The sequence below is a fragment of the Pongo abelii genome, chromosome 18, assembly GCF_028885655.2.
Source record: "Pongo abelii isolate AG06213 chromosome 18, NHGRI_mPonAbe1-v2.0_pri, whole genome shotgun sequence".
Classification (NCBI taxonomy): domain Eukaryota; kingdom Metazoa; phylum Chordata; class Mammalia; order Primates; family Hominidae; genus Pongo; species Pongo abelii.
Window position 1 is genome coordinate 5,039,693 of NC_072003.2, and position 16,211 is coordinate 5,055,903.

General features: G+C 46.7%; 2 protein-coding genes across 15 annotated transcripts in view; one reads left to right on the forward strand and one right to left on the reverse strand.

The window, feature by feature from the left end:
* The window catches only part of GLYR1 (glyoxylate reductase 1 homolog), a 44,360-nt gene extending 36,937 nt beyond the window's left edge, over positions 1–7,423 (reverse strand). For 7 of the 12 annotated variants that reach the window (XR_008514353.1, XR_008514351.1, XR_008514352.1 and 4 more), the window contains exons 1-3: positions 7,268–7,423; positions 6,209–6,245; positions 5,105–5,184 (exon numbers count right to left, since the gene is read on the reverse strand). Coding sequence is in view for 6 of the 12 variants with exons in the window: in XM_063717099.1 (XP_063573169.1) it covers positions 5,105–5,184; positions 6,209–6,245; positions 7,268–7,410 (260 nt within the window). In the remaining 6 variants the exon portion in view is untranslated. 12 annotated transcript variants of the gene reach the window in all.
* A 704-nt stretch (positions 7,424–8,127) lies between these two features.
* The window catches only part of UBN1 (ubinuclein 1), a 34,341-nt gene continuing 26,257 nt past the window's right edge, over positions 8,128–16,211 (forward strand). For 2 of the 3 annotated variants that reach the window (XM_024233899.3, XM_024233900.3), the window contains exons 1-2: positions 8,128–8,262; positions 12,923–13,210. In XM_024233899.3, coding sequence (XP_024089667.1) covers positions 12,962–13,210 — 249 coding nt within the window. In that variant the 5' untranslated portion in view covers positions 8,128–8,262; positions 12,923–12,961. The remainder of the gene's footprint in view (positions 8,263–12,922; positions 13,211–16,211) is intronic. The other variant, XM_024233901.3, reaches the window with a different exon arrangement.

Consider the following 16,211-nt stretch of genomic DNA (forward strand, 5'->3'; position numbering starts at 1 on the left):
CTGGTGAACTGGTTGGTTTCTGGTGGCTTCTGAGCACCTGTAATTTAAATGAACACTCCCTCCATTCCATCATCATCCACAGCCACTGATGAAACTTTTCTTTTTTTTTTTTTTTTTTTTGAGACAGAGTCTCACTCTTTCGCCCAGGCTGGAGTGCAGTGGCGCGATCTCGGCTTACTGCAAGCTCTGCCTCTGGGGTTCACGCCATTCTCCTGCCTCAGCCACCCGAGTAGCTGGGACTACAGGCGCCCGCCACCACGCCCAGCTAATTTTTTTGTATTTTTAGTAGAGACGGGGTTTCACCATGTTAGCCAGCATGGTCTTAATCTCCTGACCTCATGATCCGCCTGACTTGCCCTTCCAAAGTTCTGGGATTACAGACGTGAGCCAACGTGCCTGGCCAAAACTTTTCTTTTTTCAAAGACAGGGTCCTGCTCTGTCACCCAGGCTGGAATGCAGTGGCTCAATCACAGTTCACTATAGCCTTGACCTCCCAGGCTCAAGCGATCCTTCTGCTTCAGTCTCCCAAGTAGCTGAGACTATAGGTACATGCTACTACGCATGAACCCTGTCACGTGTTTCAGCCTTCGGATAGACAGGTGACCTGGGCTGAAGCCATGAAGCTAAGAGAAAGAGAAAAGGAGAAAGGGCGGGGAGAAGATGGCGGGGGGAGGGAGACAGAGAAAAAGCACACACACACACACACAAACACACACACAAGCATAGCGTATAAAGGTGAGAACAAGCCGGCGTGGTAGCTTTAAATCTTTTTATTTTTAAATTTTTTGTAGAGATGGGTCTTGTCATGTTGCCCAGGCTGGCCTTGAACTCTTAGGCTGGAGTGATGCTTCTGCCTCTGCCTCTTGAAGTTCTGGGACTACAGGTGTGAGCCATCACGCCTGGCCCCGATGAAACTTTTAAACCGTGAGCTCTGTCTCTACTCTGATGGGGGGGTCACCACTAATCAGACCTGTCAAAGAGGGACCCTCCTGCACTTCCTTCTTTAGAGAAGTACTGTACATCTTTACCTTCATTTCCTTTCTCTAAGTTAACTGCCTACCCACAAAAAGATAACATATTAGTACCATAGTGACTTCATTTTTATAGTTTAAAATGTAGAACTCTATCAAAGGAGTTTAAAAGGTTAAAAATATTGCATTTAGCAGTTGCTTTGTATCCCACTTGTTTACAACCCTCCAAAGAACCTTAGTCAGTTAGAAATTATATCATCACCACCACCATCAGGCTATTTTTGTCTTGAGCAAGCACATCACCACTGGCTTCACCTGTTTGCCTGGTTAAGCTCTGAAATTAACTCAACTCCAATTTTCTGTGTCCTATTTCTAGCACTTGTTACAAACAAAGATCACAGTTTATTAACCTAGTATTTTAGCATTAAAAAAAAAAATCAGGGCTCGGTGCTGTGGCTCATGCCCATAATCCCAGTACTTTGGGAGGCCGAGGCGGGAGGATCACTTGAGCCCAGGAGTTTGAGAGCAGCCTGGGAAACATGGCAAGAACCTGTCTCTACAAAAAAAAAAAAAAGTAAAAAATTTAGCAGGGCATGGTGGTGCACAACTGTGGTCCCAGCTACTCCGACTGCTGAGGTGGGAGGATTGCCTGAGCCTGGGAAGTCAAGGATGCAGTAAGCCATGTCCGTGATACTGCACTCCAGCCCTGTCTCAAAAAAAATCAAAGAACAAAACAAGAACAACAACAACAACAAAAAACATAAGGAAACAATGGCTTTCAGGCTCCCTATAATGAGACTGAGTTCCCATTTTTGTTTCAGACTTGTGTAATTATTCATTTAACTAATGAAGTTTGGGCCAACCATATTGCCTCTGTTATTCCTAAGCACAAGTTACCTCAGGCAGGGAGCCTCTTCCTTTCCATAACACCCAGCTTAATGCCAATTGTTCATAGTAACCCCACTGTCTGAAATGCCCCTATAGTCCCCATCCATCCAGATTCTACGTATCTTCCAGAGCTGGATTCAAACCCCATCTCTGGCTGGGTGCGATGGCTCACGCCTGTAATCCCAACACTTTGGGAGGCTGAGGCAGGCAGATCACGAGGTCAGGAGATCAAGACCATCCTGGCTAACATGGTGAAACCCTGCCTCTACTGAAAAATACAACAAAAATTAGCTGGGCATGGTGGTGTGCGCCTGTAGTCCCAGGTACTCGGGAGGCTGAGGCAGGAGAATGGTATGAACCCGGGAGGTGGAGCTTGTAGTGAGCCAAGATCGTGCCACTGCACTCCAGCCTGGGCGACAGAGCGAGACTCCGTCTTAAAAAAAAAAAAACAAACAAAAAAACAAATCCCATCTCTTCAGTCTTCTTGGATCTCATGGCTCTCCACTGAGCTCTCCCTCTTCTAGAATTCTTTTTCTTTTTAAGACAGGGTCTAGCTCTGTCACCCAGACTGGAGTGCAACATTGTGATGATGGCTCACTGCAGTTTTGACCTCCTGGGCTCAAGCAATCCTCCTGACTTAGCCTTCTGCATACCTGGGACTACACTTGTGTGCCACCATGCCTGGCTATTGAAAAAAAAATTTATTTTTTTAAGTAGAGACAAGGTCTTGCTATGTTGCCCAGGCTGGTCTCCAGCTCCTGGGCTCAAGCAATCCTCCTGTCTTGGCCTCCCAAAGTGCTGGGATTACAGGCATGAGCCACTGTGCCCAGCCTAGAACTAATAATTATCTGCCATCATTCATTCTGCACATAATCTTTATTTATTTTTTGAGATGGAGTCTCGCTCTGTCACCCAGATTGGAGAGCAGTGGCGCGATCTCAGCTCACTGCAACCTCCCCTTCCCAGGTTCAAGCAATTCTCCTGCCTCAGCTTCCTGAGTAGCTGGGATTATAGGTGTGCACCACCACGCCCGACTATTTTTTGTATTTTTAGTAGAGACAGGGTTTCACCATCTTGGCCAGGCTGTTCTCAAACTCCTGGCCTCAAGCGATCTGCCTGCCCCGGCCTCCCAAAGTGCTGGGGTTACAGGCATGAGCCACCATGCCTGACCATCATTCTGCACATCATCTTATCTGAAATGTTTACAACTTGTCACTTAACTGAGCATCTGGAAGGTGGGAACTATAATACTTGCTTTCTTATAAATTCCCTCAGTGTCAAGCAATTCAGAGAGTGGATACATAACACTGATGTTATGCATAAGGACAATCTTTCCTGTTTTTGTTTTACTTTTCTGAGACAGAGTCTCAGTCTGTCACCCGTGCTGGAGTGCAGTGTCTCGAACAATCTCTGCCGCCTGGGTTCAGGCAATTCTCGAGCCTCAGCCTCCCAAGTAGCTGGGATTACAGGTACGCACCACCACTCCCAGCTAATTTTTGTATTTTTTGTAGAGACGGGGTTTTGCCATGTTGGCCAGGATGGTCTCCAACTCATGACCTCCAGTGATCCACCCACCTTGGCCTCCCAAAGTACTGGGATTACAGGCCTGAGGCACCATGCCTGGCCAAATCTTCTTTTTTAAATCCATGGAATTATAAGAACATCCCCTCTTCCAGAAGCTCTGGCTCCACAGCTCCAGGCCAGCGATCTCCTTGAAATACTGCCACCACAGGCTGTTAAGCTGGCTTGTGATAGAGAACTGGGGCTGGGTATATCTGTAAACATGAAACCAGGAAGAGCACTCTGACATATAAACTCCTGGATGAGTGAAGAATACTGTTTATAACATATCGCTTTCTAAGAAGAAATACTTTAACCATCAGAATTAGATTTACCAGAGAAGCCACAGACATTTTTTTTCAAATCTAAGGCTGTATTTTCCTATAAGAATAATAAATAGAAATACAACTACTTAAAGAAATCAAACTGGCTGGGCATGGTGGCTCTCGCCTATAATCCCAGCACTTTGGGAGGCTGAGGGGGTGGGGGTGGGGGGGGCAGATGACTTGAGGTCAGGAGTTTGAGACCAGCCTGGCCAACATGGTGAAACCCCGTCTCTACCAAAAATATTAAAAAATTAGCCGGGTGTGGTGGTGTGCGCCTGTAGTCCCAGCTACTCGGGAGGCTCACGCACCAGAATCACTTGAACCCGAGAGGTGGAGGTTGCAGTGAGCTGAGATCACGCCACTGCACTCCAGCCTGGGTGACAGAGTGAAACTCCATCTCAAAAAAAAAAAAAAAATCAAACCATCTAGCTAGACCCAGGTAAGCAACTTGACATAGTGATGAAAAAGCTAAACAAATCACTAGTAACTCAAGTTAATACAGGTTCTTCACGTTCTTCCCCTCACTGCGACATGTTATATGGTCAAACAGTCTCAGATTAATGATCCTGGTTTCCCCAACTTAGCACAGATCTGGTAAAAAGACTTACTATAATAATGTCAAAGCAAATCACTTAGTTTTACAAATGAGAACATGATTGAACAATTACTTTAAGATAAATAAAATTTTAGTTTCCACTGTATACCTCATGCATGAACCATAATGACATATGGCATTAAAAGCGAACTGAACATGGCTTTTATAAAAATAACTGCCAGCTGGGCGTGGTGGCTCATGCCTAAAATCCAGCACTTTGGGAGGCCAAGGCAGGTGGATTGCTTGAGTCCAGGAGTTTGAGACCATCCTGGGCAACATGGTAAAACCCCCTCTACAAAAAATTAGCTGGGCATGGTGGTGCACACCTGTGGTCCCAGCTACTCGGGAGGCTGAGGTGAGAGGACCGCTTGAGTCAGGGAGGCAGAGGTTGCGGTGAACTGAGACTGCCTCTGCACTCCAGGCTGGGTGACAGAGTAAGTCTCTGTCTCAAAAACAAACAAAAAGGAACTGCCTTTGGAGTTGGGTAAAGAAACATGTGAGAAACTATTTCAACGTGATTGTTATATTTAGAAGGTAAATGAACCCAGTTCTTGCCTGACTTAGTTATAGACCTAAGACAGTTGTCTAGGGCAATTTCTGCAAGAAATTGCACCTTTATTTGGGTATGAAGCCACAATGAGATGCCAGTATTATACATTATAAAAAGACTGAACTAAGAATCCTTAGAATATTTTCAAAGCAGCTCAGACTCCACGTAACACAGAAAGAAAGGCGAAGGGAGACTCCTGGTGAGTACTACTCACTGATCTTCTGTTCCAAAAAATTTCACAAAGAAGCATTTCTTTCCACGAGGTTTCTTCAAGTCCTTTGGTGGATTAACAATCTGGAGGATAAAAGGGGGGAAAAAGGTTGGCTGGCAACACAGCAGCCCACTTTCTAGTGGCTCCACATTGCTCTACACAGTTCTACGTTGCTAAGAAAAAAGTAAATTAAAAGGACTTACTTACAAATAAATTTATTTATATACAAAACAGAACCCAAGGCCTAGTACTTGTCTAAATCTCCCATTTTTCTATTGAGGTGTATGGAAATGTGTAGATATTCTAGAAGTTCCCAATATTTAACATGTAGCACACTGCTCAGTAGACACAATATCCCTTTTACTGCAGTGGCCCGGTTTTACAAGCAGTTAAAACTAAGATCAACAGCATCCCCTGCCCCCCACCACCCCACCCCCGCCCCACTGTGACCCCAACATTACTGAAAAAATGCAGAGGACACTCTCTGAAATACTTCCTGTGCAGGAAGGGTTGAGACAGGACATAGTGAAAACAAAGGACAACTGAGGCACAGAAAACACCATATTGCAAAGAGACCATCTAAAGACACTTCCCGGGCTCCAAGCAAGAATATAAAAACACAACATTTGGAAAGCAATGATGGATCACCTCATGCAAAATCTGGAATGCCAACTTCTGCAAAGAGGCACTGGAGTAGCACATATGGTAACATGGAAAGAAGATTTAAACTTAGTTGGGACAAAAATACTTTGGCTTTTCACTAACCTACATTTAGACTTCTCTTCCTGGATAATTTATATTTTCTTCTCCTTTTGTTACATTTAAGCATAAAGCTAAATTCAGATTAGAATTATTTCCGGGGTTAAAAAAGAAACTTCATAAACCTCCTCTAAATCAAGAAATAAGCGTTTAGAGCAGATTTAATGATCTGGTGTATACTGCATTGCCTTTTAAAAAATAACCGATACTAGGAGAAAAAAAAATTCTAAGTGCCATCTGAATGGGCCCAATTTAACTCAATACTAGAAACTGAGAGGAATGCATCTTACATTCTCCACCTCCTCAAAACCAACTTCAAATATCTTCCTTTAGTAGCAAGACACTCACCTTTCCTGGCCAAGGAGGATATCGGCCGAGTTTCCCCCTAGAGAAAACACACAGAGTCAACACTTGCCCTGGAAAAGCCAGTCCATCTCCTTCAACCCATTCAATACGCAATTTATTTTCCTAAATCTCTGCTGGCATCCTCAAATGCCGGAACAAAAGCTTTCACAGCTGGGCCCAAGACCCTCAGAAGTAAAATGCAAAATTGTATACTTATGTGCACAACCTATATCCATTCTTCTGTTGACAAGGAATACAGAACAACACAACTGTCAAAAGTCACTTGTCTAGAGCTTCTTAATGACGGGGATGGAAGGACAGCTTCCTCTGTAAACACAGACTTTCCCTCTCTAAGTCTGGTTTAATTCAACAGGAGACCTGCCTGGCTTTGACAAATGCTAATGGAAGCCTTCCTCTGGGTGGAGAAACAAGCTACGCAGCTCGAGGGAGGCGGCGACAATCAGTCTTGGTTCCGGCGGTTGTCTGGGACACAGAAACAGACCGCGGGAGGCACCCAAGCCTGCACTGGTCACTGCCAAGCCATCGGTTGTAAAGGAGAACTCCCCCCGCCGTTTCTTCGCGGGGAAACGCCAGCAGTCCGGTTTAGACACCCCCGGCTGAGCCGCCCGCACAGATCGGCTGCATTGCAACCTGGGCTTTGACCGAATGGCACCGGCGAGATGGACTCGCAAGTCCGGTCCCCGGCGCTTCTGCTTTCTGAGAAGCCCCAGCAAGACCCCGGGGACCCGTCGTCCGGGGAAGCCTCGCGGCACCGGCGGCTCCCTTCACGGGGGCCGCCAATATTTGGACCCCGAGTGCAGACCCCACCCGGCCGGCCTCGGGTATCAAAGCCGGTGCCCGCCGTGGCCACCCTCGGCCTCGGTCCCCCGGGACTGGACTGCCCCTTCCGCCCGGCGCCGCTCGCAAGCGCCGGCACCTTCTCTTCCCCTCTCTCCGCGACCTGGAGCGCATAAAAAGGCAGCTCCGGGGCCGGCAGCGAACCCCGCGCCCAGGCGGGCAGCTCCCCGGCGCGTCTGGGTTGGCCCGGCCGCTCGGACTCACCACACCAAGTCGCCGAGCCGCAGACTCACAGCCGCCATCTTACCACCCAACCACCGCCGACGCACGGGCCGCCGGGAACAGCAGGTCGCCCCGGCGCCGCCCATTGGAGTGGGCCCGACCACGTGACGGGGGCCGGTTGTCATCGGCCACGCCGCTGCTCTGACGTCACCGCGCCCGCCGGGGATCATTGGCTGACCGAGGGGCACGTGACGCGAGCGCCGCGGTCTCCGCGCGCCGGAGCGCAGAGACTCCCGGCTCTTTCCCCCTCCCTCCGGCTCGTGACAACGAAACGCCCGCGGTCTGAGGCGGCGGCGGTGGCGGCGGCGGCGGCGACGGTGCGACCGGCTGAGCGCGAGAGGGAGTCGGCCTCGCGGCCCGCCCCGCCCCCGGGTTTTGGACTCCGCGCCTCTCCCCTCTCGGTGCTTCCGTTACGGCCGTTGGTCCGGCGCGGGCCCCGGGGCCATTCCCGAGCCCGAGGCGCTGGTCGGCCCCGTCGCAGCGCCAGTGAGCTGCCCTGACGGAGCTCGGCGCGGCCTGGAACTCAGCCTCCGCCGGGTCTGGGCTCTCGCGCCCGGCGACTCTGCTTGGCCGCAGGCCGGGAGGCCCCGGTGTCCGCGCCCGTCCGCTCCCGCCGCCCGTGTTCTTTGGAGCGCTCCTTCCGACGGCCGCTTTCGGAGGCGCCGTCTGAGCGCGGAGTCCCGCGCCGCAAGTTCTCCTGGGGCGCCCGGAGGTTGCTCCCCTGACCCCCTGGTGTCCCCGGAGTGGCCGCGCGGACGTCGAGTTGGCATTTCTTCGCTTCCTCTTGGTCCAGCGCGCGGCGCGGCACACCAGGCTCCCCTGGGCGCGGGGACCCGGCCATGGGCCGAGGCGCGGGCCGCCCGCCCGCTGGGAGCCACGGCTCAGGAGCCGACCGCTAGCTGCGCCGCCGCCCGGGGACCGGCATGAGGACCGCCGCGGGGGGACGTCTGCGGCCCGCGTCGGCGCTGGGGACAAAGGTGCGTGTGGTTGTCGGCTCCGTGCTCTCTCGTTAGCTTTGCGGTAGTTTTGCACTTTTGAAAAAGTTGTGACAACAGGAAGACAGATGCCGGGCGTAGTTTGGACACTTTAAAACTGAACCATGAACTGGGAAGTGTTAACTGCAGTTGAGCGCAGCGTCGGCCCAAACTTCAGCAGACCAGGTAGAATCACAATTTTGCAAAAGATCCCAGTCCCGATCACAGACTCCACAGTGTCAAGGATTGACTTAGACTTGGTGTCGGGCTCTTGTTGAGTCACTGCCAGCTGTAAAAGGTGGCGGTTCCACACGCATTTCCCCAGGGCATTGTGGTGGTTAGAGGTTTCGGTTGCAAGTCGGTGTTTAGCGTACTGGGTCGTCCCGCAGCCTGATTTTTCTTGGGAGATCAGTTTTCCTGAAGTATCAAGAATTAGCTGCACGGACTGTCATTTACTGCGTGTGTGTTTTTAAAACAAAGTGATCTTTAAAGCGTATTTAAGATTCCAGGGAATAATTTGATAAAAATTTAACATATGTTCCTGTTTAAAAATTCTGAATTTGTGAGGAATTGAAGAATATTTTAATAACTTAATTAAAAACATGAATCTTGGCCGGGCATGGTGGCATGAGCCTGTAATCCCAGTATTTTGGGATGCCGAGGCGGGCGGACCACCTGAGATCAGGAGTTCGAGACCAGTCTGGCCAACACGGTCAAACCCAGTCTCTACTAAAAATACAAAATTAGCCGGGCGTGGTGGCGCATGGCTGTAGTCCCAGCTACTTGGGAGGCTGAGGCAGGAGAATCGCTTAACCCGGGGAGCGGAGGTTGCAGTGAGCCGAGATTATGTCACTGCACTCCAGCCAGGCGACAGAGCGAGCGAGACTCGTCCCCCCGCCAAAAGAAAAAAAAATCTCAAATGAACATTGCACCAAAACCTAGAAGCATTCCCCTTAACATCAGAAACATAGTACGTTTCTACCACTATTAGACAATAAGAATATATTGCCTAAAACCTGAAAGTTCTAGCCAGTGCAGTAAGACAGGAAACAAAAATAAGAAATGCAATTTTTGGAAAAGTAAAGACAGAATTCTCATTTCCGTGGATGATAGGTCTGCCTATTTTGAAAAAAAAAAAAAAAAAAAAAAGCCATTAAAATAAGAATTCAGGAAGGGTACTCATTATAAGTTGGAATACACAATTTAGATTTTCTGTTTCATCAATAACCAGTTTGAAAATAGAATGTTTAGAAGGATATATATATATATATATATATATATATATATATATATACACACACAGTAAGAAAAAATATAAAATTCCTGAGGATAACCAAGGGACAAGGAAGGCTAGTATTTTCTCAGTAACACCAACTGAGGTTTTTAAAGGGGGATCTTTGTTTTTTCTTTTTTTTTTTTTGATACGGGGCTGGAGTGCAGTGGCAGGATCACGGCTCACTGCAGCCTGGACCTTCCCAGGCTCAAGCCATCCTCCCACCTCAGCCTCCTTAGTAGCCAAGACTACAGGGGTGTGCCACCGTACCTGGCTAATTTTTAAAAAAATTTTTTGTACAGATGAAGTCTCGTCATGTTGCCCAGGCTGGTCTTAAACTCCTAGGCTCCAGCGATCATTCCTGCCTTAGCCTCCCAAAGTGCTGGGTCCGGGAAGTTGAGGCTGCAGTGAGCTCTCATGGTGCCACTGCACTCCAGCCTGGGCAACAGGAGTGAGGCAACTATCTCACACACACACACAAAAAAACACCAAAACTAAAATCTTTCCAAGGACTTAGGCAACTCTCTTAAGTCTAATAAACAGGTAAATGTAAGTCAGTTTTTTTAAACATTCAGACATGTTTGAACTTAATTATATTTTCTTAAGCATTTTGAATTATGATTGTAAGTCTAACATACCATTGTTTAATATATCGGATTCTCTGAAATGTTTCAAATGGCTTAGTAACAGCAGAACATTATAGTGATGATAAAACAACCCCAAATCTAAGTGTTAATAGACTACAGATTTGACTCACTTTATCCTGTAGTCCTATTTTTTACCTTCTTGGGCTTGGAGAGTCACTTAAGCAACTGAAAGGAGCAGTTTTGCCATCTCGGATTGAAGCTGCAGTCTCTCAGACTTGGACTGAGATAAGGTTATGTGTTTATTGCCTGGACGGGGAGAGTAGGACCTGGTTGCCACTTCAAGGATGACCTTCCTGCATCCCATTGGTTAACTTGCTGATTCCCTTCTTATAGTGAGACTGTTCCCGTTCTACCAGTGGGGGAATCTGTAAGCCTTCAGCTGGGATTTATTTCCACAACCCAGCGCATCACAAATATCCTGAGGGCCTTGGAGATTTCTTTTAGGGAAATCTCCTTTAACATCTTAGTACATGTTGGGAGATGGTCTTTTGCAGCGCCAACCTGTTATACTGCTAATCGTTTTGCTGCCTGTTTAGAATTATTTTAACTCTTCATTTGTAGATATTTTGTTCCCTTATCTGATGTTATAAGTTGATTTTATGATCATAATTCGACAAATGAATGTTGGATATATACAAATATGTCTACATGTATGTGGATATATATGATATATGCTAATTTTCCTGAATTAACTCACATTTGTGATTGATTTACAACCAAAATACAGTCAGTTTTTTTGAAACCTGCCAAAATAATACATAGGCTGGAATGGCAAAGTATTATTTATAAAGAAGGATAATAAACATGAGCTTTAACTTTGCAATATTAAAGTATAAAACTTTACAAAACAGTGCAATATTGGTTAAAGAATCTCTAAATACTGTATTAATATGACAGATGGACTTCAGAAACAGGCCTTAGATATCTGTGATGTTGCTTTGCAATATATGCCAAATCAGCAGAGGAAGGAAGGATTGTTTAGTGACTGATGCTGGAAGAAACCAAGTTACAGCCTCTCCTCATACTTTATAGCATAGCAAATTCATCTGGGGTTAATGAAGTAAATGTGAAAAAAATCTGTAAATGACCATATAGGCTGGGCTCAGTGGCTCACACCTGTAATCCCAGCAGGAGTTCAAAACCAGTCTGGGCAACATGGCAAAACAACGTCCCTACAAAAAATACAAAAATTAGCATGCCTTTAGTTCCAGCTACTAGGGAGGCTGAGGTAGGAGGATCGCTTTAGCCTGGGAGGTTGAAGCTTCAGTGAGCTGAGATTGAGTCACTTTATTCCAGCCTGGGCAACAGAGTGAGACCTTGTCTCAAAAAACAAAAAACCTATATACACAAGTTCTTCTATAAGATCTGGTTGGAGACAAACATTCTAGGCATAAAAGAAATGGGAGAAGTCTCAAAGGAAAAGAGCCTAGTTTTAACTGCATACAAAGTTATAATTTCCTTGGAAGGAGGGTCGCTTGAGGTTGTGAGCTTAAGACCAGCCTGGGCAACATAGTGGGCCAGCATCTCTACAAAAAATAGAAAAAATTAGCTAGGCATGGTGGGATATACCTGTAGTCCCAGCTACTCGAGAGGTTGAAGTGGTGAGAGGGTTGCTTGAGCCTGGGAGGTTGAGGTTCTGAAGTGGCTGTGATTGGGCCACTGCCTTCTAGCCTGGATATAACAGTGGGACCCTAACTCAAAAAAAAAAAAGTTAACATTTCTTTCATCATACCTCACTCTAAGCAACATTAAACAGCAAATAACAAAACAAGAAGAAGCACTTATAAGAGATATGACAGATGTTGTATATCTATAATATGTAATAATTTATGTATAATATCAAGAGCCCTTACAAGTCAATAAGAAAGTCACAATTTATTCAACCATTCCCTGATTGATTGTCATTTGATTGTCATTTTGGTTGCTTCCATTATTTTTCTTGTCTAAACAAGGCTGCAATGAATATCTTTATTGGTATGGTAGAAAGTTCACACTAGAATATGAACTCTTTTAAAAAGCAGGACACAAAATTATATATGAAGTAAGCAGAAAACATGTATGGCATGTATTAGCGTATTCATATTCTGTGAACATTTGGAATTCTGTACTCAAAATCTATTTTGACCATTCCCAAGTGATTTTGAAAGTCTTTGGCATGTCATAATTTGTTATTTTGCCAAGGCCAGTGTTTGGGTGTGAGAGTGGTGCACAGGGCAGGAGTGTGTAACTTTGTTAGGAAGTGAGCCTAGTCACACCCTCCTGAGTCACTGGTTCTTTACTATCCTGGGGTAGGCAATATCTTTTGTTCAGCTGATAAAAGCTTTGTCATTGTGAAGATTGGCTCCCAATGATAGGAAACTGCTGGTGATGAAAATAAAGAGGTCTTAAAGATTATTCTCAGCCAGAAAAAATAAGTGTTAGACAAATTAAATGGAAAATAATTAATATTTTAGTAGTCTTTACAATTTGGAGGTCTAAGGCTCTGTCAGCATGGGTTCTTTAAGGTCAAGGATCTAGGATACAGATGCATAGGAAAGACTGGAAGTATGCTAAGCAGTGACTATCTCTGAATGATTATGAAAAAGTTTTAGGATGAATAAGCAGAAAAAAACAATAAATGACAAAATATAACAATGGAGTTTTCTTGACAATGAAATTCTCTTAAACTTAAATCTCTTTAATTAGGCAGGTAAACTATTTTATCATCTTCGTTTGACCTGGCCCTTCTTTTCAATGTTAACAGAAGCCATGCAGTGACACCCGCTAAGACTTGTTGGTAGCCATGTCGGAGCCCCACAGGGTCCAGTTCACCTCTCTCCCAGGTTCCCTGAATCCTGCGTTTTTGAAGAAGTCCCGGAAGGAGGAGGCTGGGGGAGGAGAACAGCATCAGGACTGTGAGCCGGCCGCAGCAGCTGTTCGGATTACACTCACCCTCTTTGAACCAGATCACAAACGCTGCCCAGAGTTCTTCTACCCAGAGCTGGTGAAGAATATCCGAGGGAAGGTAAAAGGCCTTCAGCCTGGAGATAAGGTACACCCCTTTGTTCCCAGAGGCGCTGCAGGTTTAACGCACGGGGGTCAGTGCGTGCATGTGGGGCTTCTGTAGTGGGGAAGCAAGACTTAACTGAGGTTTTGGCTACCCCAAGATCCTGTCACTCACTCAAGGCAAGCACAAGATTTGCTTCTCTTACCTCTGTGTGCAAAGGGAGAGGCCAATTTGAATTATAACTAATTAACATAAATTTTAAAAACAATACATTTTTCTCTGCCAAGGTTATAAACGTTATGTGTAAATGAAACCAGTCCCTGACAGTTCCACTGTTAGAATTCCATGCTGGACATTTTCCTCTTCCAAGAGAATCTTGCTGTCTACCTAATATAGGGGCAGACAAACACGTAGACTGCTTTTTTTTTTTTTTTGAGACCGAGTCTCGCCCTGTCGTCCAGGCTGGAGTGCAATGGAGTGATCTCGGCTCACTGTAACCTCCGCCTCCTGAGTTCAAGTGATTCTCCTGCCTCAACCTCCCGAGTACCTGGGACTACAGGTGCACGCCACCACACCCAGCTAATTTCTGTATTTTTAGTAGAGATGGCGTTTCACTATGTTGGCCAGGCTGGTCTCAAACTCCTGGCCTCAAGTGATCTGCCTGCCTTGGCCTCCCAAATTGCTGGGATTACAAACATGAGCCACTGCACCTAGTCACAACTTGATGGATTTTCATGAACTCAGTACACCCATGTAACCTGCATGTAGGTCACAAAATATATTTATCAGGACCCCAGAAACCCTCCTTCTGCCCTGCCAGAAGACTACCTCAATACTCATGGGCAACCACTGCCCTGATTTCTAACAGCTTAGATCTGCTTAGATTTGTGGGTTTTTTTTTTTTTTTTTTTTGAGGCAGAGTCTTACTCTGTCGCCCAGGCTGGAGTGCAGTGGCGCCATCTTGTCTCACTGCAACCTCTGCCTCCTGGGTTCACGCCGTTCTCCTGCCTCAGCCTTCCGAGTAGCTGGGAGTACAGGCGTCCGCCACCATGCCCTGCTAATTTTTTGTATTTTTAGTAGAGACAGCGTTTCAGTGTGTTAGTCAGGATGGTCTCGATCTCCTGACCTTGTGATCCACCCACCTTGGCCTCTCAAAGTGCTGGGATTACAGGCATGAGCCACAGCACCTGGCCTCTTTTTTTTGTTGTTGTTGTTTTTGTTTTTGTTTTTTGAGACCAAGTCTCACTCTGTCACCCAGGCTGGAGTGCGGTGGCGCAATCTTGGCTCACTGCAACTTCACCTCCCAGGTTCAAATGTTTCTCCTGCCTCAGCCTCCCAAGTAGCTAGGATTACAGGTGCCAGCCACCACGCCTGGCTAATTTTTTTTTTTTTTTTGTATTTTTAGTAGAGATGGGGTTTCACCATGTTGGCCACGCTGGTCTCGAACTCCTGACCTCAAGTGATCCACCCACCGCCTCCCAAAGTGTTAGGATTTCAGGCGTGAGTCACTGCACCTGGCTGTGTTTTTTGTATTTTGTGTAGATGGAATTGTATGGTATTTGAGTACCACCTAGGTGAAAAGCTTTTTTTTTTTTTTTTTTTTGAGACAGAGTCTCGCTCTGTCGCCCAGGCTGGCGTGCAGTGGTGCAATCTCGGCTCACTGCAAGCTCTGCCTCCTGGGTTCATGCCATTTTCCTGCCTCAGCCTCCCGAGTAGCTGGAACTACAGGCGCCAGCCACCATGCTTGGTTAATTTTTTGTATTTTTAGTAGAGACAGGGTTTCACCGTGTTAGCCAGGATGGTGTCGATCTCCTGACCTCGTGATCTGCCCGTGTCTGCCTCCCAAAGTGCCGGGATTACAGGCGTGAGCCACCGTGCCTGGCCCGTGAAAAGCATTTTTAAGCACCTGTGTCTACCTTTGCACTGTGCTAGGCTCTGAGGAAAAGGTAAGTGGGCCCCACACTCGCAGCATTCTGGTCTCTAGAGTGGCTGTTAGTGAAATGGGGACGAGGCTGATAATTGGCTCACAGTTGTCTGAGTGTGGAATGAGAATGAAATCATGTTGTGAAGTTTCTAGCAGTATGCCTCAGTGCCAAGTGATCAGTCAGTCTTATTCACAGGTATGCTGTTTGGAGGGTATTTTTGGTTAGAAGGATTAATCTTTTTTTCCTGAGATTAAAAAAATGTGTTTTCTTGGCCTGGCATAGTGGCTCACACCTGTAATCCCAGCACTTTGGGAGTCTCAGACATGAGGATCACTTGACCACAGGAGTTCAAGACTAGCCTGGGCAACAGTGAAACTCCATCTCTGCAAAATAATACAGAAATTAGCTGGGCATGATGGTGCATGCCTGAAGTTCCAGCTACTCAGAAAGCTGAGGTGGGAGGATTGCTTGAGCCTGAGAGGTCAAGGTTGCGGTGAGCCATGATCACACCACCGCACTGGGTGAAAGCAAGACCGTGTGTCAAAAAAAAAAAAAAAGGCTGGAAGGCCTGGCGCAGTGACTCATGCCTGTGATCCCAGCACTTTGGGTGGCCGAGGCAGGCAGATCACTTGAGGTCAGGAGTTTGAGACCAGCCTGGCCAACATGGCAAAAACCCATCTCTACTGAAAATACAAAAATTAGCCGGGTGTGGTAGTGCATGCATGTAATCCCAGCTACTTGGTAGGCTGAGGCAGGATAATTGCTTGAACCCAGGAGGCAGAGATTGCAGTGAGCTGAGATCGTGCCACTGTACTCCAGCCTGGGTGATGGCGAGACTCCATCTCCCCCCACCAAAAAACACCAAACCAAAAAAGAAAAAGTGTTTCCTTGATTGAGATCTGATTGCCTGATTGCCAGAATGGAGGCCAATGAGTCTGTACCAAGGGTCAGCCTGTTGGATGAGCACCACTGGGCAGGATGAGAAAAAGTAATTTCAAATCCCTTTATAATTCCTGTTTCAGGAAAATGGTATCTTCTTCCTTTAGAGGAAGAGACAGTAGCAGGGGTTGGTTAATGTGTTTATTCGTGGGTTCAAACCAAATCAGTAGGTCAACTGAAAT